The sequence below is a fragment of the Pleurodeles waltl genome, chromosome 4_2 (genome assembly GCF_031143425.1).
Source record: "Pleurodeles waltl isolate 20211129_DDA chromosome 4_2, aPleWal1.hap1.20221129, whole genome shotgun sequence".
Taxonomy (NCBI): Eukaryota; Metazoa; Chordata; class Amphibia; order Caudata; family Salamandridae; genus Pleurodeles; species Pleurodeles waltl.
Window position 1 is genome coordinate 381,984,121 of NC_090443.1, and position 27,090 is coordinate 382,011,210.

At 43.1% G+C, this 27,090-nt stretch overlaps 1 protein-coding gene across 2 annotated transcripts in view; it reads right to left on the reverse strand.

The window, feature by feature from the left end:
* ALDH9A1 (aldehyde dehydrogenase 9 family member A1) overlaps window positions 1-27,090 on the reverse strand; it is a 121,829-nt gene that overhangs the window by 37,462 nt on the left and 57,277 nt on the right. For both annotated transcript variants that reach the window (XM_069231502.1, XM_069231503.1), the window contains exons 3-5: window positions 22,659-22,804; window positions 14,031-14,160; window positions 9,045-9,179 (exon numbers count right to left, since the gene is read on the reverse strand). In XM_069231502.1, the coding sequence (XP_069087603.1) occupies window positions 9,045-9,179; window positions 14,031-14,160; window positions 22,659-22,804 (411 nt within the window). The remainder of the gene's footprint in view (window positions 1-9,044; window positions 9,180-14,030; window positions 14,161-22,658; window positions 22,805-27,090) is intronic.

Sequence of the window (27,090 nt, forward strand, 5' to 3'; positions counted from 1 at the left end):
AATTATGTCCTCGAAGGATCCTTGCGCTTGTTTCCACTGCTTGTCTAGCTCCTCCTGAATTTGACGCATATGAAGGCGACAATGGGAATGAGGTTTATACAAGATGATATCATTCCTATTAATGATTTGCAGCGTCAAACTGAAAGAGACTTTCTTCTTTGAATTCGTTCTGCTAGGGAGATTAGTTTCTCCTGTCTGTCCAGCATTGGGTAGGCTTTGGTTTGTTCTGTGTCTAATATAGCGCCCAGGAAGGCTAACCTTGTTGAAGGTGTGAGTAGTGACTTCTCCTGTTTGAGAGTGAGGCCCAAGTCCTTGAAAAGGCGTAACGTCGGTCTGACAGACATGCGTGCTGACTGGAAGTCGAGAGCTTTTACTAACCAGTTGTCTAGATAAGGAAAAATTTGGTGTGGTTGCGTCTTAGGTAGGCTGCGACAGGAGCCAGACATTTGGTTAACATCTGCGGTGCGGACTTGAGTCCAGAATTGGAAGTGCCTGCCGGCTACCATGAATCTCAGGAACTTTCTGTGTCTTGGGTATATGGGAATATGGAAGTAGGCGTCTTGGAGATCCAGGGAAGCCACATAGTCTGCTCTGTTTAAAAGCTGTAGGATGTCTTGCAATGTGGCCATACAGAATGCTTATTTTTTCAGGTATTTGTTTAGTTCCCCTATGTCTAGGATTGGCCTCCACAAACAAGACTTTTTCCGAATCAGGAAGAAGCAGGAGTAGAAGCCTCTCCTCCTCTGGGAATAGGGTACAACTTCTATTGGTCCTTTGCTCAACATGGTCTCCGCTTCTAATATGAGCAGATGTCTTTGTGGCACCTGGGACGGTGGGGTCACTGCGGGTATCTGTATGAAGTCTAGGGGGTGGCAAAATTGTATTACAACCAGTACCCATTTGTCCTAGGTTATTTGACACCAACGATGAATATGGTCTTTCAGCGTTCCCTGAAGAGCTGATAGAGAAGAACGAGAGGTAGCCAGTGCTTGAAGACAGTCATTGCCTTCCAGGCTTTCCTCTGTGAGAAGGTCTGCTGTAAGCTGCTGGGGGCGGCTGCCTTTTCAGATATCAGGGCCTGGCAGTGTGGAAGGTGGTGGAGTAAGATGGATATCTGTACTGTTGGTATCCTCCACAAAATGAAGGTTTCCCTCTGCCCTTGGGTCCACGAAAAGGCACTTTCCTATACTGTAGAGTGCCCAGCGATCTGGGGGCATCAGTGTCTGACTTTACGGCTTGAAGTGCGTCATCGACATGCTTCCCAAATAGCGCCTCTCCATCATAGGGAAGATCTAAAATCTTGGTTTGGACCTCAGGTTGGAAATTATTGGCTTTGAGCCACCCTTGATGCCTCAAAACTGTCGATCCAGCTAGCAGTCTAAAGTTAATGGAGGCGATGTCAAGTACGCAGTCAATTTTCGCAGAGGAACGATGTCCCTCCATTAGAACCTTTTTGGTCTCTACCTTGGTCCTCTCCGGGAGTTCTTCAAACACTGAGTTATGTCCGACCACAGTTGCCTATTGTATCTGCCAAGGAGCGCTAGAGAACTGGCAGCTCGTACCACAATAGCAGACATTGAGGAAAAACGCTTCCCGATGTTATCGAGGCACCGCCCTTCCTTATCTGGTGGCGTAGTTAATGGTGTAGAAGGAATTCTGGAGCACCGTTGCACCACCTGTGTGATGACGGAGTCCAGTTTTGGGTGGCCCGTTAGGCAGGCAGGAGTATCATCTGTTGACTTGTACTTCATATCCAATTTAGTTAACACTGCAGGTACCTTTGCAAGGTTACACATTATTTTTGATGCCAGAATCCAAACATGGTCAATTATTGGAATAGCTCTCACCATTTTCCTGTGAGGCTCTTTGAAAACATACAGGAAACAGTCCTGCTGAGTTGCAGGCATCCGTAAATCAAATTGTGTGGCTGCCCTTTCCAGCAGGTTGTGAAAACCACTGTTATCCTCAGGAGGAGATTCCACTGTAGGTGTTCCAGGAGAGGCAGGCGCTGGAATTATATATTCATCCCATTCATCTTGTGGTGTATGGAGTTCTCCCTCCTCACCTTATTCGTCCGAAGAAGCTTGTACTTGCACAGGTACAGTCTGGTGGAAAGCCCGTGGCCGAGGAGGAGTTAGCACCTGCAGCTGCTAAAACTGCTGAGGGGTTGATGGTATGGTGGGAATTGTTGGCTGCTGCACAGATGTATGTATTGGTGGAAAACGCTCCCTGTAATCTGCGAACATTGCTTGCAAATCGGACACTAGGCCGGAAGGTAGACATACCAGCCCTTGCTGCTCGTAATACTGGTCATAGTATGAATCATCATCAGAGTATTCCTGACATTTGGCACTTAATTGTGAAGGACTTCTGGCCACCCCACATAGCTTATCATCCCAGTCATCCTCATCCAAAAGGTGTGAAGTTAACAGTCTAGACACCTTACTTGGAGATGTAAGGGATGGGGTCAGACAAAGCTTTGCAATCTTTTTTAGCCCAATCTGCTCCGTTGACAGGGAAAGAGACAATGTAGACTGTCTTTTGTCTCTTTGTAGGCGGAAGTGTCGTCAACGGAAGTGTAATTGACAGAGGTGTAGTCGACGGGAGGATCGCCGACAAGGTAAGTAGTGTCGACAGAGACTGTAGACATGGTGACAAAATGGGGCGCACCGTCGACGACGATGAGAAGACCGTCGACGAGGACTCTGTTGAGGCTGCAGTTGACATAGATATGGTGACAACGGTTGATGTCATCGCTGATACTTGAGCCGTCGACCATGGTGCCATCGACGGTGCAGAAGCTGTTTTCTTGAATGCATACTTTATCCGCCAAGGCAGCGTTGGGGGCTCAGAGAGGGTTTTTAAAAGAAAATGTTAATAGGGAATCTGAGCCCTCTGATTTCTCCGACTGCGACAAATGCTATGAATTATTGAGGAACCAGCAGATTATTTTTTGGGTGCCTTTTCAGGAGGTTCGACAGTGGCAGTTGATTCCTCACCATGTCTCTTCACAGGAGTCTTGGTGACAGACATCGAAAATGAAGAACTGTCATCACCAGAGACCGGGTTGTCTCTAGATTTCATCTTTTGCAGCCAAAGGAGACGACCCTCTCTGTCTTTTAAAGTTTTAGTTGAAAATGTCCTACACACCTTCGGTTTTACGGTTAGAATAGAGACAGTATATACAGTCCTTATGCTGGTCATCCACATGTAGCCTCTTCTTCATGCGGGCAGCACAGGCTCTAAAAAGCCCCTTTTTAAATGTCTCTCACATGGTTTTCAGTTTAAAGCACCCAAATGATGAGAATTTCTGAAGAAAATCAATCCAAACACCTCAGAAAAAATATATCTGAGAGAAAACTGAGCAGAGCTCAGAGGAGACTCCTAAGCACAACTTGCGGTAGGAAATCTGAGGGAATGCAGCTCCTCACTGGAGGGTTCTGGAGGGTGGTGTAATCTGATCGGTGGATTCTAAGGTTTGGTCCTTTTTACAGAATGACTGCGATATATTTCTAAGATAAAGGCCTAATGCATGTAGTGTTTATATGCATTTGAGCAACGCTTCAGTATTACACAGGGGACTCCCATCTCGACGACGGGGAAGGATTCAAGCATGTGAATCTATGAAAGTTCCAATACTGGAGTAAGCACTTAATGCTCTTACCACTGGTAAAACCCATGGTCCAAACATGTTCAAACTTGAGTTTTTTTCTAAACGTTAATTTTCTCACTTAACCCCAACTTCTGCCATTGAACGAGGAGGGCTCCAAGTTGTGCTCCCTACCATACAATCTACATGGGGTGAGACTAATCACATATACCAAACTGGGCAAGACCCTGGCTGACTGTGCCCCCTACCAGCCTATATCCTCTATTAACATGGAGGCTAACATACGGCTTAGATACTTGTCAAAGGCTTGGCCAGTAGGCTTGTTGGAATTATATACAACCCGATTCATAATGACCAAACTGGATTTATGCTGGGTGCAGCACAGGCCACAACCTCTGAAGACTTCATATTGTCCTTCCACGATTTAAATCTCCTGATGACTGTAGGGCCCTGGACTTAATTGACTATTGAAAAAGCCTTTAAGTCTGCACTGGACCTTTATGTTTCTACTGCTGGAAAGAATGAACTTCGGCCCGCTGTTCAGACAATATGTGCAAACCCTCAATAGTAAACCATAGGGAAATGCTGGACTTCTAGCTTCCCCTTCCAATAAAACGGGGTTATGTGACAAGGATGCTCCCTCTTACCCCTTCCTGTTGCTCAGATTATAGAAGCACTTCTTAAAGTGATCCAGAAAGATGCACTTATGAGTGGATTCAGATGGGCAACTGCACAAGACTACCAAATATCTCTCTATGCAGGCAGTATTTTAATCTACAATCAGAATGCAGAGGCTTTTAACCCTACACTTACAAATATACTGCAGATTTAAGGGAAAACCGCTGGGTTGACAGTTAACTGAATGAAGTCTGTATATGTGGCAGTGGCTGATGACCACAGTGGACTTGGGAGAGTTGTCACCTTAAAAGTAGCAACCAACAATTTTAAATATTTAGGTATTCCGATCATACTAGCAGAGCAGAAGGTCTAGTAATTATCTCCCTACCTAGTCTGCTATACCTGCTGCAAAGGTGTTCACATGACATTCGGCAAAAGTCATTTCAATTGCTTCAATCAGCACTCTTGACGTTCTTGTGAACAGGGAAGCAATACTGAATTGGTTTCTGAAAATGTATACTATCCCCATACGACTGTGGGTTTAGGTTGGCGGACATTAACCCATATTATTGGGCCTGCAAAATTGTACATATTAAAGACTGGCAGTTTGCAGACCATGCCCACCCAAATGGTAGCTCTGAGCTGGAACGTATAGACACATTGCATGCTCAATCTATTATATAACCCAACTATGGGCCTTATGTTTAAAGCTACTTTGCTGTTGCATAGGCTAAGTGTTGCAAAATCGGAGCCTTCACAAGTGCAAATTGCCTTGGATATGTTCAAAACCTAAACTGAGATTCAGTAACTTGCTATCAAACCTCAAAATAGGTTTGCGACAGCATACTGAATCGCAAATTAAAAGGAGCATATTTAGGGCATCCCTTCCAATTTGCAATTTATTATGTTATACAAATAATTGACAGGTCACAGACAACTCAGAAGGAGGTGGCAACGCATTTGCATTCCGATTATGAATGGTGTAAAAAACATTTTTTAGGAGTCAGCAGTGGTCCCTGGGATCACTGCTTACTTGTAAAAAAAAAAAACAAAGTTCTTGAAACTTCTAACGCTTTTTTTTGTTGTTTTGATTAAATTTTAAACACATCACGTTTTCCTTTAGGGAAAATAGGCAGTGTATTATTACAAAAATAAAAAAATAATCACAGACATGGTGGTCTGCTGGCGCCAGCAGGCCAACAACCCTGTGATGGCAGCGATTCATAGTGGGTCACAATTTATGACCTACCTCATGCATATTAGTGCGGTAGGTCAAACTGTGACCCCCCCTACGAATCAGAATTTTATGAACCAACATGTCTGAACGTGTCGGTTTGCAAATAAAGTTATTTGTTAAAAGTTGGTATGCAAATTGAGCCCACTTTTACTGAACCCATTGTATGAACATAAGGCTCTACATGTCAAAGAACTTCCTCTCAGGGACAAATACCGTATTATCCTGTTGCCACTAACACCTTAAGTGGAGCAAGTGGCAGGGAGTCTTGACAGCTGAAACTCCATTGTGATGTGGTAACTGGCTTAAATACATTGATGCTGCAAGAATTTTGCCCCTGGGAGCTTACTAAGATATCCAAACTGGGAGATATCTGGGTGGGCGACCATATGAGATCATTTTTATTTTTTTCTGCCAGATACCTGTTATATGCACACAATGCAATTCTACCATTATCTAAACTACACCATGTTTTAGAAGCTCAGGCACCTGAACTTCAGACCCTTCCTGAATGTAACCCACATGATTAAGATTCATACACCTGCACCAGGTTTATTATAGTCCAACTCGATTTGGTAAAATTAAGTCTGGTATAGACCTCTCCCCATAACCCCCCCTCCCCCAAACACACCTACACCATCATTTTCCAAGATGCAGAGTGGAGTTAGGCGCCTTCTAATACATGATATGGGGTTGCCCTCTTATAAGGTAATAAGGGCCCTGTATAGAGGGCCCAATTTGTAGGCAGCCTCATAATACCTGGTCCCAAGATGGTGCTCTTAGGCCAAAAGCACAGGAGGTGAGTGGTGGTGTGGCCTGGGTGGGGGGTATTCTGTTGTGCCACAAGATTTTTGCAGCAATGGGACTGCTAATAGCGAGGTATGCAATTGCCATTCACTGACAGCTGGAAAAGGGACTTTCCATCAAGGAGTGGACCTACTGCATGGACTACTGTGTGAAGTCGATGGGCCACATATACACATCAAGGGGATGTCCTCAGAAATATAAAGTGAGGGACTATTTGCAATAGTGCAATTGAGGTTTCACTAAAGGACATAATAGCGTGGCAATATTTGCACAAATCAGGCACCTGCCCTCAGGTAACTGTTGCATGTTAAAATCAATAAAATGTTTTTAACAAAAAAAAATTTTTTTTTAAAGACAGCTGAATTTAAAGCTGCAGGAAGGATCGGTTGCCAAGAGCAAACTCATCTCAGGCTACTGAAGACTAGATGAATCAAAGCACGCTCTGCCTCAACACTTTCAGGTCAGAAATACTGCTTATGGACCCAACCACAGTTTCCCACTCAACATGCAGACTTCTCTGGATATACCACTTCTGCCATACATTGAGAAACCTTTGGGATGTTTTAAATTCTAATGTGTCTTGCGTCCCTACCATCAACAACCTTGTCAAAAATGTTTTTCAACACACAAGCCTAATTAGAGGTAGCCTTACAGAGCTGACCTTTGCATACTACATTGTATTTACTGGTTCTTGTGATGGCAATGGACTACTGTAATGCCATTTACTCCGGTATGCATGCTAAAACCATAAACAATTCGCAAATGAATAAAACACATCAGCACCCCAACTCTTAATGAACATATGCAGAATTGCAAACATCACCACTGCACTACATAGAAGCCACAGCCTATCACTGAAACAGCACATACAAATTAAGGTCATGCGCATAATTATGCCCAAACCTTTCCAATCTTTGGGCACAGCTGCAGATCTACATACATTTACGGACAGAAAGAAACAAAATCACCTTATAAGTAACTTTGCCTTAGTCTTACACTCGGGTTCTTCTTTATTCTCAACATGTGGGCCGATATCAGAACCGTTTAGAAGAAATCGAGGAGGAGAAAGGCAGCCTGGGTACCTTAACCACAGGCCAAGACGCTTTACAGCAATAGCTTGCTAAATTCATATGACTCCGGAAGAAGCCTTTTTGTAGCAGAGTGTTGGCAGAATAGCAGTGGGGTAGCTCAGGTAACCTTGTATAATTAAATGGCACATTCTGGGGAATGATTCAAATGTGGCTTCAACTTCCTGGAGTCTGCCCTTGCAGTGGGAAGTGGTTAGGCTCCATGCATAGTGCACCAATAAGAGATGCAGGTTATCTATGTCACCAGGCACCACATTATCAGAAGTGCCCAGGGGACGCAAAGGGTGTGTGCATCTACTGTGTGCGTCCCATGGACGCCTTGGTATCACAGAAGGGGCGAATATGCTTGCACTGCCCCTTCTGTAATGCAGAGTGCACCACTGCTAAATATACACCAGTACTATCTCAAGGGAATGGTCCCACATTTGCAAGCGGTCACACCCCACTACAGCACTCCATTATAACAGTGGGCGTAGAAGCAAAGAGGCAGTTAAGAGGAGCCGTAATTACTAGGCACAGAGGTAGCACAAAGTAAGGGCCCACTCGCACACTCCAGGAAGGGTAGAAAGGGGCTACCAAGGGCCTAATCCGAAGCATTTACATTTAGGCGAGTGCAATCACTCACTGTACATGCCGACAGGAGATCGCTCATCTCCCACGCTTTCTGAACTGCTGAAAGTCGCTGCTGACATGTGGCTTCAAACATCTAATCAGCCATTAATTACTACTCTATTCCCAGAGCAGGCATGGCTTTGTGCCTGCACTGGAACAGCAAATTCATTGTAATGAAGTGCACTAAGCTGGTCTGCACAAGGCACACCCACCTAAAGATGCGTCACAGACCAGGGCAGCCCCCCCATGTGTAATATGGGCCCAGGTATCTCTTAATGGCCTTGCTGGCCATGGAGAAAGACTGCCCTGCCGTATTACGGTAGGCCTCTGTGTCTGCTAGATAGATGCTGCCAACTTTCACCTGCACCCTTCTCAGTGTGCTTGTGATATTGTATAATGATTATGTAAGTGTGTGATGTTCTTCAACAAGCTAAGTGACAGAACCCCAGCAATTTGGATTTTACACTGTATTGTTGGGAAAGGATTTCTTAGCAGCTGCTAACACCGCTTAACACCAAGAGCTCTCCCTGACCTTCTGGAGAACTTTCAGAGTTACATGGTCATGGAGGAGGAAGGGTGAAGGTAGATTGGACAAGGGTGTTTCTTTACTCCATCCAGGCTGTCCAGATTCGCTGAAAATCCAAGAAGCAAAACACATTTAAGGCTGTCCCAAATACATTAGCACAAATTGATTTAAAACTGGCATGTATCAAAAGTATGTTTGTAAAGAAAAAAATGGCAAAAAAATGAACGTTTGATTAAACGGGTCATTTTTAAGTATCCCAGCTTATGGCTAATAATTTACAAGGACTAAAAAAAACACAAGGGAACAGAACCTAATATCCGAGTTGGACCTTTATCTCTAAACCCCAAAAATGCATCTACATTGCACGTTACAAAATATCCAGTACAGAGTCATTTCTAAAAATATACTGTAGTGTACATTCTTATCAAAAATATTAAGAGGAGATATTCCTGTACAGTGCTATATAGGTGTGTGAAATGCTGCATCTCACATGGCAACAGTTTGTTTAAATATGGCAGCTCAGTAGCTCGATCTGCAAGTAGCCCTTACCACAAGCCAAAGCAGGGCCAGACTTCCAGCAAGCTATCTGGAAAGGGTAGTTCCAGGCACCAATTCCCACGCACACCCCAAGTGGCTCTCGCCTCGTGTAAGCAAATGATCCACCAGGAAGCTGAACGTGTTGACCTGTGGGAAGAAATCACATTGAAAAAAAAGTTCATAGCATGGAAAAAAAAAAAACCAACACAAACCTGCATTTTCATGAGGATGCAGGAAAATTGTAAAGCTGGAGGGAATCAGCTGTAAAACCGAAACGTACTGGCTTTTATGGCAAAGACAGAGCATAAAACTGCCATTTGGCTGGATGAGGTCAGATGATTATTCAGAAAAGCCCATTATTGTGAAGCCCACAGCAGTATGTGATACAGGTTGTGAGCACAGTGAATGGCAGACCTTCAAAATAGAACTAAAGTCTAAACCTACAAAAAGTTATCCCTTTCAAAATACATGGAACAAACAATTAAGTAAACTAAAAAAAATGACACAAGTAAATTCAAATATGATGTACATCAAATACACCCTTTTTAGGGTCGAGCCTGCAAGTGCGAGTGCTAGTGCATGTGTCTGGCTTGCGAAACTCTGTTGTGTACATTAAGGGGCTTGGAGACAGCCTGTTGCTCACCATTTGTTGGTTTGTATGGCACTATTCTTTACAGCCTCGTAATTGGTCATGGCACTGCTGGCATCATTTCCGTCAATCTGTGTGGAGCAGGGGCCGAGCACTTATCAATTGAACTTAATTAGTGCCCGTCCTCTGCACCCAACTTGATCAAGGTACTATTTTGTTCTTTTTACCTTCTAGTGCCCAGCAAACAGAAGGCTTGTAGCTGGCAAAAACATGCCGAGTAGGACAAACAAATGTGCAAAGTTTTATTTTTCAAAGCTAACTTTCTTTTATTTTGCCAAGTCGTCTTTTCTCAATTTCCCCTCATGTTTATATTTGCTTTTTGCTTGTGGAGGCTCTTCTCAAACGATGACGTTTAACATGTTCAAAACATTGCAAAGCAACACTTTCTTTTTAAGGTGTAATTTTTTTTAATGATTGTGCAGTACACCTCAATCCATCCCACTCCAATCCACCCACTTTACTCCCACACCAATCCACACCACTCAAATCCAAACGAGTCACCCCCCCAATCCAATCCATTCCAACCCAATCCTCCCAACCTACCCCAATCTAATCTGCCCCACTCCAAGCTGCCCCACTCCAAGCTGCCCCACTCTAATCCAAAACAATCTGTCCCAATGTAATCTGCTGCACTCCAATCCGAAACAATCTGCCCCACTACAATCCAAAACAATCGGTCCCACTCCAGGGCACCTCACTCCAATCGGCCCCACTTTAATCCAAAACAATCTGTCCCACCCAAATCTGTCCCACCCTACTCTAATCCAATCTACTCCTCCCCACTCCATCCCAATTCACCCCACTCCCATCCATCCCACCCGACACCAACTCAATCCACCCCACTCTAATCCACCCCAAGACAATCTACCCCACTTTAATTCACCCCACTCCAATCCAAAACAATGTGTCCCACTCCAATCTGCCCCACTCCAATCCATAACAATCTGCCCCACTCCAATCCATAACAATCTGCCCCACTCCAATCCATAACAATCTGCCCCACTCCAATCGGCCCCACTGCATTCCAAAACAATCTGCCTCACTCCAATCCCAAACAATCTGCACCACTTTGACTTGCCCCACCAATCCAAAACAATCTGCACTACTTCAATCTGCCCCACTTCAATCCAAAATAACCTGCCCCACTCCAATCAATTTCAATCTGCCCCACTTTTATCCAAAACAATCTGCCCAACTCCACCCTGCACCACTCCAATCCCAAGACAACCCACTCCAATCCAAAACTATCCGCCCCATTCCAATCCAATCCACCCCACTCCAATCCACCACAATAGGAAACAGCCTTACTATGCGGCTGTTCCACGAATAGCCTCAACCATGCATGTGTTACAACGAATGCCCGTTACCAAACATAGCCTTAGCCAAACATTTTTCACAACACATGTCTTTACTACACGCCTTTACAACAAATTTTGTTGTAAAAGCATGCATGGTAAGGGCATATGCCTGGTATTGGTGTTTAGGGCATATGCATGGTGAAGGTGTGGTAAAGGCTATCATGATCGTTAGAGGAAACAGAAAGACTTTTCCATTTCCTCTTTATGAGCTGCCTGCCTGGAGAGCTACATGCCTGCCATCCTGAGGACAGCGAGGTAAGGGCGAGGGGAGGGGGATTAGGCCTTTTTAGGGAGGGGGGGGGGAGGATTAGGCTTTAAGTGGTCACCCTGGGGTAAATCCAGTCCAACCCACCCCACTCAATCCAATCTACCCAACTCCAATCCACCCCACCCCAATCTGATCCACTGCAATCCAGTCCACCAGCCTGCAGTCCAATTCAACCCATGTCAATCCACCTCACCTCAATGGAACCCACCCCAGTCCACCCCACCCAAATTCAGTCCACCACACTCCAATACAATCCATCCAGCCATCTTACCCCCACTCAAATCCACCCTACCCCATCCCAGTCCACCCCACTCCAATCCACCCCACCTCTATGCAATCCACTCTAATCCATCTCACCACATTTCAATCAACCCCACGCCAATCTCCCTCAATCCAATCCATCTCACCCCACTCACTCCAATCCACCACTCTATCCCAATCCAATATACCCCACCCAAATCCATTACACCCCACTCCAATCTACCCCAGCCCTATCACTTCAATCCAAACTACCCACCCCAATCCAATCCACCCCACTCAAGTCTACCCCAATCTCATCCACCTCACCCCATTTCAATCCACTCCCCCCAATCTAATCCACTCCAATCCACCCCTATCACTCCAATCCAAACCACCCTAGTCCAATCTAATCCACCCCAATCACATCCAGCTCAACCAATTTCAATCCACCCCACTACAATACAATGCACCCCCACTCCACTTCACCTGACTCCAAACCAATCTACTTCACCCTACTCCAACCCAATTTAATCCACCCCACCCCAAACTAATCTAATCTACCCCACTCCAATCCAATACACCCCTATAACTCCAAACCAAACCACCCCGAGCCCACCAACCTCAACCCATTTTAATCCACCCCTCTACAACCCAATGCACCCCCACTCCAACCCAACCCAATGCACCCCCACTCCAACCCAACCCAATGCACCCCCACTCCAACCCAACCCAATCTGCCCCACTCCAACCCAACCCAATCTGCCCCACTCCAACCCAACCCAATCTGCCCCACTCCAACCCAACCCAATCTGCCCCACTCCAATCCAACCCAATCTGCCCCACTCCAATCCAACCCAATCTGCCCCACTCCAATCCAACCCAATCTGCCCCACTCCAACCCAATCTGCCCCACTCCAACCCAATCTGCCCCAACCCAACCCAACCCAATCTGCCCCACTCCAACCCAACCCAATCTGCCCCACTCCAACCCAACCCAATCTCTATCCCACTCCAATCCAACCCAATCTATCCCACTCCAATCCAACCCAATCTACCCCACTCCAATCCAACCCAATCTACCCCACTCCAATCCAACCCAATCTACCCCACTCCAATCCAACCCACCCCTATAACCCCAATCCAATCCACCCCATGACAATCCATCCAACACACTCCACCCCACTCCCTCAATCCACTCCAACCTACGACACAATATGCCACTGAACCACTTAACTCTACACCCCCTACTCCACTCTACGACATTCAAACAAATCCACTCTACGACACTCTATTCCCCCACTCTACTCTGACACTCCATGCCACTAACTTTTAGCCATGCTGAAAAGCAGTCACACTGGTGTACAACATGGCAAAACCAGGGGTGGCTCCTTCGCTATGACGACACCACATTGAAGGAAGAGGAGCGAGGCGGCAGGAGAGAGCGGAAAGGTAAACGTATTTTTTTTAAAATGTTTTTTATTTTATTTACCTCCCTCCGTCTGTGTCCCCTCCCTTTGAAATTTGTGGCGGCAGCCTCTAGGCAAAACACATTGCCAAGGCCAATAGCTCTTGTATAGACTAAACTTATTGGCTTTTCCAATGCTCGTTATTAGAATCCTACTAATTTTCTGAAAGAAATCAACTCATTTTTTTTATTTTATTAAACAAGATGCTCTTTAGAACACAAACAATAGCAGGATTTTGCAAAGGATGTAAACCTATAGCCGACCCACTGTGCTGAACTGAAACTAAGGTAAAGCAAATTTGTGAGGGATGATAAATTGGTAAGCCACGCATTCCTCAGGCTCCCTGAAACAGGAAAATGTTTGCAAACCACTGTTTTGCTCACTGATGTAACATGTACACAATATACGTGCTACAGAGCACATTTAGTGGATCCCTCTGTCCACAATTAAGATTTATACACAGGGTGATGGGAATTTACTTTGGGCACTACGCGGTTAGGTTTGCTTGGCAATAGTAAGTGTGGGAACATGAAGCCTGCGATAAGATACTTTTTGCTTACATAGGGTCACAAACTTGGAGAAAATGGCAGAATATTTTCACTATAGCCAAATACAAGGTGAGAAAAAGCAAGGCAATAAATGATGTCCGAAGCAAAACGATGCACTCTGCGGCCTGACAAATACATCTGCATATGTTGGTCTGCAAGAGACTAAGAGCTGAAATCCTGCTAGAATGTCGAACAGAGACCTGGTTTCATCCTGCTGGAGTACATTATCACTAGGGCATAAACAAAATAGTCAATATTTAAATCCAGTGGAGATGGGTCACAGCACTGCACAGCAAAGGGAAGGCTATGATGAGCAGAGGCATCTTTCATTATGCAGTCTTTTAGTACAATGGGATGTAACCTGCAGCTAGGAAACACCAGAGTGCCTTAAAACAGATGCTCTGCCCCATTATTTCGTTTTTTTTTTTTTGCATATCTCCCACAGTCTCATCTGAAAGGGTGGGGTTACCTGACAAGTTGCCTGCAAGACCAGCGCTGTATTCCAGACACTGCCATGAAGTGTATACATCAATTTTGGCTTCAAAGATGGACTTTCCGTTGTTGATGGTTTCCAGTGCTGCAATTTCATTTTCCCGCTCCTGTGGAGAACATCAAAATGGTCACATCCTGAACCCCATGTAACCCAGTGAGATCAGTCCCACAACAGCAGCCTCCATCAATACTTCAAACCAGATTTCCAAAGTTTGTTACTAGTAACAACCTCTCACAGCCCCTCAGCTTTGCACACAGCCTGAAGTCAGTACTCTTAAGACATTAAAAGTAAAACAGTATTTCTAGTGTTTAATATTACATTCAGAATGCGCTGACTTTTCTGATCAGCTCCTCGGGTTATTGTGTTGATGCATGTATCCCGCTCTTCACCACAATGTGGTTGTACAAAAAAGAAGAGCGGATATCCACTGAAAAAATCCAAACTTCCAGTTTCTATGTAAATAATACGTAAGACCAAAATGTTTGTAAGAGCTCTTCATAATGACACTGTGGGAAAAGCATATTAACTTTGTGCTCCTCAGTTCCATTCAGTCTCACAATGTAGTCAAGAGTCATTTCATCAGCTGAAAATGACAGAGGGATCTTTAATTGGTCTATTCAACATAACCAGTCTCACCATTTGTTCATTTGTAAATCTGGAACTGACCATTTCATATGGACGCGTTGCCGCATGTTTGTTTGATTCAGTAGGTGCTATGCTAATATCATGAAGATGGATATTAGTGGATCAGCGTGTCTGTTCAAGTACAGACTCAGATTACCCAGCGTGAGGTTTGCAGATTCAGGTAGCTGCGCTGCTATGTGATCTAAGCACAGCTGTACAAATAGCTTGTGGTCTCTCAGGGTATAGGTTTCACGCTTCTGGTAACCCCCGTTTCGATGGAGAGAACATTTGAGTGCAAATTTGTTTAACTTAAAGGGTTCCGATATATATCACCTGCACCACTTATTTTTTCTTCACAATATAATGGATCTGTTATTAGTCCAGAATCCTTAACTTGAAGCATGACCAGCCTATGTTCCTGGAAGATATAAGCAATCCGATGTAGACGGCATGACATATGCAGTTGTGAAAGATGCAGTAGGCGAGTCGATCCTGTGCCTATGGTATTACGTGCATGTTTAAATTTAGAATTAAATTAAGTATTCCCCTACAATAGTTTTAAGGAGCTCCTTGCCTTCTCTACTTGTAAATTTCCCTGTACTGTTGTTTTTTGCCCAGGCAATTTCACATTTCTTAATGACAGAGGAGTTAGTGAATAACTCGGGTCTTCTCAATATGTGAGCAATATGCTCAATGAAAGGTATGGTGTGACCCAGGTCACATGCAACAGTTCTATATAATCTTGTGACTGACAAATGTACTAGGATTAGACCATACGAACAGCCAAATAACATAGGGTCAAATACAATATGGTCTGACACATATCCCAACCCCGGGTCATTGTGCACAAAGTGGGGCTGCCTTGCAGTACCCCTAGCAAATGCTTACAAAAGTGGTTATCTTCCCCTTAAATAAGTTTAGTTCGGCAGTAACCCCATAACCTTGCCCCAAAGGTTAAAACGCGCAGACAGCTACATTTATATACTTCCAGCATGGGCTTCTTGGGCTTGTTTCCTATATTGTGTGCAAAATCACCAGTGTGCCAACAGATTGGGAGAAGTTCAAACACCTGATGGATATGCACGGACACAGTTTCTAGGGAAACGACTTACCTACTCTACCCTTATTACACAATACTCTGAATGTTTCTATGTTTTGACGAACATAAAACGTTTTGGATAGGTTAGTATCAAGGTCATTCATCAACTTAATATGTTTCTGAATGAGGACTTTCAAACCCACAGGGGTCTGGGCCAGTATCTCAGAGTCATTAGCGTATAATCAAGTGGGTAAAGATGTTTCGTTCACCTTGGGCATATCCTGTCCATGTAAGATTAAAAAGGGGTCAAGACTGTTGGTGTACAATAAAAACAAAATTGGACCCAACACGCACTTTCATACTGTTGTGGGTAATGTGGTATACATGTCATCTGGACAATTATTTACATTTGTAATTTCATCGGTGAAGACAAAAGCATTGCGTTTCGTGAGTGAGTTAAGGTTTCCATGGGTATTGTGCAAGTTATCAACTGTTACCCTAAACATAGAGTGCAAATGTCACATAGTTAGTATTGATAAAATCGAGCATGGCATCAGCCAGATGACTATACTGACTAGTCAGCAGGGGGCAAAACAATTTGCAAGCAAAGCAACAGCAGCAGTGTTTATTTTTTTTTTTTAATGAAGTTTTGTAGTAGGTGCTCGATATGATGGGTGTGGTACAATCAATACAAGCACTTGCCTTTGTCAATGTTTATTTTGATTTTTTTTTTTTTAAACTTTATTTTAGAAGTGCTGGCCTGCTCTCGCTTATATAAAAAAAATAAACATTAGCTGAAATCATTATAGTTTTTGGGCCTCTCAAAATACATTTCCCTGCGGCTGCCCTAAAGTGAGCTGTTCCACTGCCCCATGCTGTAGTAGACGGAAGAAAAATTTGAATGACTGAGGTTTTTAGCCAGCCCTGTTCATTCATTAGCCTATTGGTAAGCACGGGAGAACATACTTGCATACAGTATAAGTATGAATAGATTAACGTCTACTTACGTATAGTGCAACATATGCATAATGCTTTTAGTAAAATCAAAAGGCCTTGGCTAACACAAAAATAGCAAAACAACAGCAAAACCTGCCACTTTAAAAACACTGGTAGATTAACATGGGGCATGAAACGATCTAGCAGCACACACACAAAATGGTTTACATGCAGATTTCTGAGCTCTATACTACAGAAATGCTTCCAAAACTACAAATGAGCTCACAAATCTCTGGTTGAGGGATGCTCTTCCAAGTATTCAAAGGGCAACCCTTCATGTTAATAAAATATTTTCACTTTTTGTTTTTTACTTTACAATTGAGCAGTGTAAGGCACTAAAAGTTAAAACACCAATTCATCGACCAAGAACAAAGGCAACAGGTGAATTACACTCGTCATTGACCATTAGCATCATCCACTGTAAATTAGTGACATCATAGACTGTGCCAGAATAAACTTTATTAAATTGCAAATAGAATGTCATCTAATTTAGTGCAAAGTAATGCTATGGAACAACTATAAAGTAGAACGTGCGTTAAAAGTGCATTAGATATATTCGAGAACCTATCAAGAGTAGAAGTCCAATTCAAGCTTATGCAGACTCACATTCTAAAATCTCTTCCCAAAACGTTAACGAAGTGCATTGTACTCACAGCAGTCCTTCCAAACTGCATAAACCTTTGTTAAACTTATTTCATAAAGGCATATAAAATTCAAACATATTTATTGCTTGAGTCATTTTACTAAGTCAGTATTCCATGGTAGCCTTCCCTCGTTCACGAAGAGCAGCCATATAGACCACACAAGTGCACAGTTTCAACCACCATACTGGCTGTAAACCCAGAGAGCTCCAGAGCACACCTTGGGAACAAGTGGGGATCAGAACCATTCAACCGCTCAAACATGACGCATTTCTGCACACTAAAATGTCCATAATATTACAGATATTAACAGGCTTGTTGCACTGCAATTTATTAACAGTTGCTCCAGCCAACAACTTGAGAACCAGTGCTCCACAGCAAGCAATGTCATTTTCCACGCCTACACACTCCTGCTATCCAGGCCACAAATATCTAAGATCCCAGGGAACCACCTCTTCCAAGGTCTTTAAATAGAAAAACTCAGAACACGCTCCCTATCCTTTCAACATGGACAGCCATCCCTGAACTTCTCCATTACAGGGGACAATCTACAATGGTGTCCAGCGATGTGATCGTCTAAATGAGGATAAAGTAGCTGCATTCCCATTTTCTAGATATACTGGTCCCCACTCCCTTGCCTAAATGAGGAAGCTATACCATTTCCACAATTCAGAAAAAAATCCAGACTCGAGTCTAGAGTTTACAGAGATTGTCACACTAAACCACAGGCCCTCATGACACCTGCAGCACCGAAGTCGACTATCTGGCACTTTGGCTGATAAAAAATACCAACGTAGCAAACAACAGATTCCCATGCCACCTCTAAAGCGTGCTAAATTGGTAGCTGCAACAACTGCCTGCTTCTAGTTGCCTCAGTTATAACGGAGCTGTAGTTTGCTTTACCTGGGACAAATAGAGCGTTGTCATTTTTCTTTAACCCCCTCAATGCAGCATTTCTAGGTAGTAAATAAAAACGTGCCGTGCTCAGAGCTCTCCCCTAAAACACGCAGCTGCTGCAATTAAATGTGCGAGGACAGAATACTGAGTACCGTAATCCTGAAGCCATCTCGGGCCTCTTCAATACATTGAAAGCCACTCAGTGCCCCTTCAGCTCACTCTTGCAGCTTTCTGCTTTCGCCCATTGTGACGTGTTTTTGTTTTTCTCTTCCTCCATCTTTCTCAAATGTGTCTTTTGCTTGCAGCAAATGCTTGAGGCAGAACAATAAGCGTCGGCCCTCAAAAATAAGTGCCGGTGCTCAGCACCGGAAACAACAAGCATAAATTAAGCACTGCATTTCGGTGATGAAGGTCAGAGATATCAGCCCCCCCAATAAGTTCCCAATCAAATATATCAACTGTGGATTGCAGTGCAAAGCACCCCTTCCTGCCGCCTTCACAGAGATGCTACAACCATGCCAATTGCATTGGAGGGATTTTCTTGAAGTGAGTGGCAAACATTTGTAGTCCTCCGCTACCCAGCTCTGTTATACCTGTTGCCTGGCACTTAAACAGGGGGATTATGAAAAGGTTAATATTTAAATCTCACCTGAATGGGAGCAGGTGGGTTTGATTCTGAAGTCCAGCAGACATCACAAAATCTCAGCGCTTGACAGAAGAATGTTTGGTTAAAAGGTTGCTAAAAGGTTTTGTCCTTTTTTCCAGTTTGGGGATGACTAGCGGTCTGTATTTGCATCTTGCATTTCTTTGGTTCTTGAATGCTTTCCAAGTGGGTAAGCAGCTAACGATTAACATACTACGGCTCAAAAAATACACCCAAGTCCCATCTGATTTGAAATAACCTTGGAATGAGCCTGTAGATTATGCCAAAAACACAAGTAAAGGTGATATATCACCCCGAACACCTAGACTATCTGAAACGTCTACAGCCTACCCAAGGTTGCACCAAACAGCACAAAAGAGAGGAAGCATTCTGGAATATGTGTGGGGTAACACTTTGCTTGCAGATCACGTTAACTGTCACACCCTAATCCGCCTCACCTTCTCTGATGCATATGGACTCCTAGATAACGCTGGACGTGTAGATTTACTAAAACTGCAGAAACTGTCACATTCACAAAAAATGTACAGTTCTTGGAAAATAGCAAAAGCCTAAAAGAATTGCAGCAGTTCTCATTTATCAAAGTACAACATCCGAGATGCCTTTTGTTTATAGTAGGCATTGAATCTTGCAACATAGGACATAAAGTGTTAGTACACTTCTCCACGAAAGACCTAAAACTACTATAAATTATCACAATATTTAACAGTAAGACGTCAATGGAAGTCAACAACCAGCGGCTTGATGAAGCCTAGCCGGGTCTTGGTGGCAGACCTAATTTTACTAACATCTATTCTGTGGTCCTACCAGTTTATTTTCGGACCAAAACAAGTTGTAATTCACCCTTGCAAGTCTACTAAAACAAGCAAGACATGGGCAGTTGAATAAACAAAACAAATCTTAAAACTAGTAGACATTCAGAATCAAGACATTTTTTAAGTATTACCAACAGGTGGGAGAATCTGAGTTAGAACTTAGTGAGCAGTAGTGCTGCATCACCTAACACCAAGGATGCTGAAACAGCCGTCCCACGTGTAAAGACAAAGTAGGATTTACTGCCATGAAAACTAAAAAAAATTGAAGTAATGAAAACTCCTACTTCCTGGAGCTTATGCTGGTTACACTTCCAATTCTAGGTTTTATGCATAAAGGACTGTTTGGCTGAGCCCATTTTTAACTTGACAGGATTAACTCTCACCTCCACTGTTGCTCTCATTAAGGTTATCAAGAAGTAACATGCATCCAGCTGAAGCTATGCACTCGTCAAAAACTGTAGCAATCATAGGACCTCAGCTTTCATCAAGCTAGTGACTTAGCAACTGCCTGAAATTCGAAGGAAATTCTTACGTTTCTAAGGGCATCCATGTTTTGTCACAGTCTCCTCAATCACTTTCATCCCTAAATCAAGCAAGCCTACAATACAATCTCCACCATATACTTTGCAGACTTCCAAAACAAACTCCTAACACACCTTCTCTTTCCAGCTATAGTGGGCGCATGCCAATGACTTGTCACGTAACAATTCTGCCACAAGACCCACAGACCAAGAACTCAGCAGCAACAGCTTTCTAATACAACTATCTGACAGAAGGCTTTACCTGGAGAAAACAAAGATGGATACGACAAGCTTGCTAACTATGAAGTAAACTACAAAGTGACTTTGCTTCAGAAGAGAAACTTTGACCCAATTATAGTACCTGTAGATAAAATAATCTCGAAAGGTTAATACGTGATCTATAACCATCTCACGCTTTCAAAAATCAATAATTAACAGGAAGTCTCAAATCTGTAGTTCTCAAGTTTTGGTTACAGCTTTTATTGTTCACACTGTGGCCTGAACTGAGCAATAGCAAAATCAACTGGTGTGCAAAGCAGGCAGCAAGACAACGTTCAAGAGGCTCGCTATATCCCTTACAACTGAACACGTCTTGAAGTGTTCAAAGTGGAGTACATTAAGTTGGCACCATGTGTCCTGCTGTTCCTATGTTTTCAATGAATAGTAACCTTGGCTCCTAGTTCTTGAATTGCAATTAAAGTTAACAGAAAACTAGAATTGTCTTCCAATGCGTGTGAATCACAATCTTTAGCTCAAATCTGGCCTATTTATCCTGAAAGGCGGTTGCATTGAAGCGAGGATAAATCCACCGTTTTTCTTCTGAGGATTTTAGCATGAATAAACCAGTGTAGAAAGCTACTGGATATTTAAGAATTATGGAAAGTCAAGGGATTTTCAATGATCTTCAACTGCAGTGGTAATGGACTTCATTATGGTAGAGCCTGAACTAGAAGGGCTACACAAATGTCCATGCTTTCATGTATGTTTTGATAATCAACAAATGGAGCTGGGCTGACCACCTAGCTCTGCTTGTCAGCTACGCTCCGTTTTGGCTCTTAAAATCTGTAACTGGTCTACAAAATGGACAGATAAATCAAACGTGAGAGTTTAAGCAGCAGGACTCGCCGAATCACTGGCAGTCATTACAGTGACCTGTGGGTCAGTGACACATGCCCCAGTGTTGAAAACCAGTCAGTGACCTGGGTTGCTGAGTTTTGTAATCTCTGCAGATAAAGGTGAAGGTAATATGGCAAGTGCATGCATGGCCCTTGCCATAATCCAGTCTTGACTGAACTAGTGAAGAACAGATGGAGCTGTGTGAAAATGCAAGCACTATATTAGACCATGGAAACGTGTTTCAACAACCTTTGTCATAAGGCGGCCCAGGTACTCTGTACATGGAGAAAGAAGCCTTGGTTTTTCACTGTGTCAATCAGCAGAGTGTAGTCCCCCTAAGAGGTTGGTCGGCTACCCTAGCACAACAAATATATTTGGCTGCCACAACCATTATTTCTGTTTTGAAAAGATTAATATTCTAATAGTTATTAATCATCTGTTGGTATTTCTCTCTCTCCCTCCCTCCCTCTCTCTCTCAAACTTTAAGCACGACTCCCCAAAGCTCCTTGATCAGCCAGATGGAATTTAAATATCAGACGTGAATGAGCAATTTAGCTACAGAACATCACTTCAAAAGTTTGAATTAGTCTGACACTTGTATTTACTGCGCAGTAAAAATGGTCAGAGTACAAGCCTCTGTGGAACACTTCGATTATCAAAGGCAAGGATTACAGGGCCACAATTGCAAAACCACTTCTAGAGACTTGATTTGTGGATTTTACATTTCCTCCAGCGTCATGGCACTTCATTCTTTTGTGCGCAAGCAGGGTAAGGTTTGCCCCCTAATGCATAGCTACTGCTGCAAGATACCTAGAAGTACCAAATGCCAATGAGAAGAAATACATCCACAGCATAATCCACCATGGACTATTGTTTTTCACTCGCATCTTTGGTAATCAGTGCTATCTTGCATTTCTGCTGTTTAGAAGGATCCAAAATCTGGCCCTTCTTTTCTGCTAAGCAAACCGATCATGCTACTATTCCTAAGGTAAATAACCATCTACAAATGATAAGGAACTGAGAAATGTATGCATTGGAAACCAAGAAATAAATTGCCTTTTAACTGAGCGGTGGGATGAACCAGAGAGCTCATCACCTCAACTTGATATCTGTAAACTACATTCCTAGATAAGAACAAAATCTGTGCAAAGGGGTAAGGCCTGCCAAACTCCCACAGAGCTGCATCCTTAGGTCTAATCATAGTCTTAATTGAACACTGGGAGTAGGCCAAGGTGTCAATGATCATTAAAGCAAGTAGGTATAAAACAGGAAGGTCAAACCCAAGCTTGCCTACCCTTATAATTCTGGCAGCCTCCAGCAGCACCCGGCCCCGCTCTGACCCAGATTTCTGGCTCCATATTTTGAAAGCCTGCTTGGCATTCTGGATAGCGAGATCTACTTCCTTAGCCCCCGAGCATGTGAAGGTGGCGATCACTCGACCTTAAGAAAAAACAAAAATAAGAGCATTTAAGCAAAACGGGCTTTGTGTAATAAACGAACTTTGCAGATTCTATAGTAATCTCATAATTGTTGCAGGAATACACTATGCTTGAATCGCTGGAGAGCCATGAACTCTGCTCTGTTAACATTCTGAACTTCATCAGAAGATATAACAGAGAATTACAGCCCACCTTACAGCAGTAAGACCAAAATACTGAACATACTTTTCATCCATGTGTATCATGTAGTTTATCTAATCTTCTAAAAATATACCAATTTAAAAGGTCAACAATTCCCCTGCTGCTTGCCATCAATCAATCTGTTGGGCTAACCACCATCTTACTCAACTTTGCTCCTTGGTGCAGCCTGAAAATAAAAATCAAATCCCAGTCTGTTTCAACATGTCCAAAGATTCCTTGACACACTAGAGGCCATTTATGTACCTCAACATTGCCATGCCTTGCAGGAGAGATTAATGCGTGTAGTGAGGCTCAACAGCCAGAGTCAACATAAACCAGCAATTCTCTGTCCCCTAAGAAAGCATTTAGATTAAGAGGTAGATTTAACCGCCTACCAATATGTTGTAGGCATACTCTAATGTTCGACTTATCTCAACTAAATCGACCCAGATAACCAAATATCTGTACATTAAAGAGACATGAAATAGTGGTTAGAAACACCTAGGTACACAGAAGTATTCAACAAGAAACCGATCAGCACGAAGCAGGTAGCATGAAAATGCGCGCATTGGAGTGCTTCTTTTCCTTCACCAGACTCCCACATTAGACTTGTCAAGATTTATCAACACAGTGCCCTCTGTTCTGCTCCCCGCTTACACCCTTGCTCATTTCCAAACTTAAATGCCTTACCACCATTTAAGTTAGCCACACGGTTCCACTATTTCACTACTGCTTTTACACAGCCTCTAAAATTGAGCCTCCTCTTTGTTCGAAGAAGGCACCCATGTTATTCTCTGGCTGAATGAAAGACCTTATAACTCCACCAGATCATTGAAAATATGCTAGAATATGACCAGATGTTGAACGACTAGATAGCTTCTGAAACTAAATCACAAGATGACCATTGCTATGGACTACTGCTGACACGCCACAATGGATGGATAGATTCCTTATCCCTCCCGCCATTACTAGCAGTGGCTTTAGAGCAAACTAGAAAGGGCCCTGCCTACCACATAACCACTATTAAACATGGGCTTATTAGAATGAATGACTGAATATATTAGGTTCTCTACAGACTAGCCTGCATTGCATGCAGTTAAGTAACTAGTCTCTTAGTTCCATGTAACCACAAAGAGCAATCCTTTACTGTGCAAACCAGGCGCAGATGTAGGAGCTTGATAAATGTGCAAGTTGTAATGTAGGGAGAGGTGGTGGCAAGAATGGTAGAACTGTCTCAGAGTGTTAACTGATTTATTTCAGTCACTTCAGGTCTCTGTTTCAGCATCATCCTCCTCAGTGGCTTGATCAATAATTGAAAAGTGCAGTGGGCACATGTGTTCCCATAAGTAAGAGGGGAATAGAGACCACACCAAACCAATGCAAGGTAAAGACATAAGACTAGAAAATGAAAAGTAAATGGCAAGGTTTTGGGGTCCTTCTGAAAAGAGGAGAGTATTCCAGGTGAAATGTAACATGTAGAACATTCGAAACTTGCATGATAAGGCTGTAAAAAAAAAAAAAAAAAAACAACAACAAAAAACACTGGTTACAAGCTTCAACCATCTTCAGCTGCGATGTCACAAACTCAAGAACAAAAAAACTTTAGAGGCTCTGGTATCTTCACAAATAATCTGCACAAGGTAGTCTGATGTTCCCAATGAAGAGCATTGAAGTCTAAGGAAACCACTGGGTAATAAAGCCTCAAATGGGGTGGGAACAACTGTAAATTACGAAGCCGAGGGGCATCGGCTACATTTGGCACTTGGAATATCAGCTGGTATCCGCATGTTGTGTCACTTTAAAGGGTAAGCAGGAGGACAAGAAGAACCATTTTGTTGTCTTTCCAGAAGTGCAGGGGCCATAGCTTAAGCTCAGCAAGTAGATTATCTGCATAAACTACTGTAACCAATGAGAAAGGAAATGTTGTTAAAGACCTTGCATAAACAACTCCAAAGATCAATGTTGTGCTCTGAATGAACAATTTCATCTTGCAAGACTGAACATATACAGAACTGTTCACTCTAGAAAAGGGAACTTTAAATGAAGGCATTGCAATACATTCAATAACCGCCTCGAGTGTGGGGTAGCTTAAACTGAAGACCCACAATTATGATTACATCATTTGCATGCTATTGTGGAGATAAGCCGCCCACCCTCCACTGTTCTTCAAGCCTAGTCCAGGGGCCAAATATGCAGAATAGTGACAGAAAAAAACACTGCGGTACCCTATAAATAAGGGAGACACAAAGTCTCTGCTATATCTACCCATGCTTGTTGTTAGCTCTGCAACAGAAACACACAAATAAACACCAACCCCACCCTCCATTATAGTTGTAAGAAGTGCTCAGGCAGCGGGTATAACTTAGATCTTGCCTTTCTATTCTCCTCGTGAATAGGGTTTAAGATGCCTATGGTACAAAATTACAATAAGCAATTGAATTTGCTTGTCTGCTACAAAGACACAAAAGAAGTCAGAGTAGCAGGGGGATGTGAGTAAACTACTCTTTATTTTGAAAGTACATAAACCTATCAAACTCATGAGGTGAATTCAGAGTATCTCCTGACCTACTAGGAAAGAAAAATAAAATCTACCCTTCTCCCTGCCCCCAATTAGTCTCACCCTCTCTAAGACTCACTAGACAACACCTGTATCCCCGACACCTTCAACCCAATAGCCAGCCTCTTTTAAACACGAGAACAGGCTCTTTTATCCAGAGCCTTCACAAGAGAACAAAACAGGTAAATCTACAATATTTTTATATAATTTACAGTTCTGCAGAACAAAGCAACTTTCACAATAAAGACCAGGTTATGTGTATTTTTTCCAGGGCACACAGAAGACCAAAAATAAATCTCTGCCTCTAAACTAGCCTCAGTAGAAATAAGGTGGAAACAATGGCTGTGGTCAAGGGGAATCAGGACCTTCTTCTCCCGCCCAGAGACTCCCATGACGGTCCTCCCAGAGACGCCTATAACAGTCCTCCCGGACGCCTATAACAGTCTGCCCAGAGACGCCCATAGCAGTCCACATTAAAGGCTCGAAAGGGGAACCAAAGCAGCCCTGGCAAAAATGTTCAAACCAGCCCCTTCATCTCTTCATGCAGTTTCTCTCTTTCCATCAATTCGCACTCTGTTCTCCCTCTATACTTTCCCCTTCCCACCCCTTCTTGAAGCCTCCCCCTGCCTGCTGCAGTTAACCTTGGAGAGCTGGGGAAAGTGACTCAGGAGCGGCCTTGTGCTTTGAAAACGGGTCTCCAAGGGATCTAGCTCACTGGGGAAATAACCCGTTACATAAAACGCCTACATGGAGTGTAAAAATTACCCAAAACAGTGAAACTCCTACCAGTGGTGGCCAGGTTTCAATGTGGAATAGTGCCATGCAGGTCTCATAACGCAACAGCATACCTTCCAAACAGGCTAGATTTAAGAAATGGGCGTTATAAAAGGGAGTAGAAACGATAACCAGGGTAATTAAGAACACAAACATTTACAACGGTTTCAGGAGAGACAAGTTTGGCACAATTGGACAAAGCCCAAAGAGCTTGTGGTGAATAAACTATATACAGTTTTTCTATAGTTTGATTTCTAAATTATATATATATGTATAGGGGAAAAAAAGAAAAAAAAATTAGAAAAAAAAACACACCAATGGTTGCTGAGAGTGGTGTCTGACCAATTAATAAAATGGGTGTGATCTGATTGTTTTGATTTAAATCTGGAGCCTTACGGGGCGGCACACACACACACAAAAGGCCCCCGTTTACATCATTAACAGACTTACCTGGCAGCGGATTGGTGGTTCTTTGGCAAGGGGCCTTGCAGGGCCCTTAAGCAGGCTCAGTTATCATTTGTTGGCAAGCTACATTTACATTTTTTCTGCTGCAGCACACAAGAAAGGTCCTGCATTTTTCAAATGTCTAGAATGTAGTGCTCTCCATTTCAGAGTAATTAAACGCCTCATGACTTGTTCCTTCCCACAAACACTTGAGGATCTTTTTGCCGCTGCTTTTCGTGCTCCCAAGTAATTCTGAATTAAGAAACACCTTTAGTGAGTGACCTCAGACACGAGTAATATCTTTAGGAATGCATTAATTGCATACTATGGAT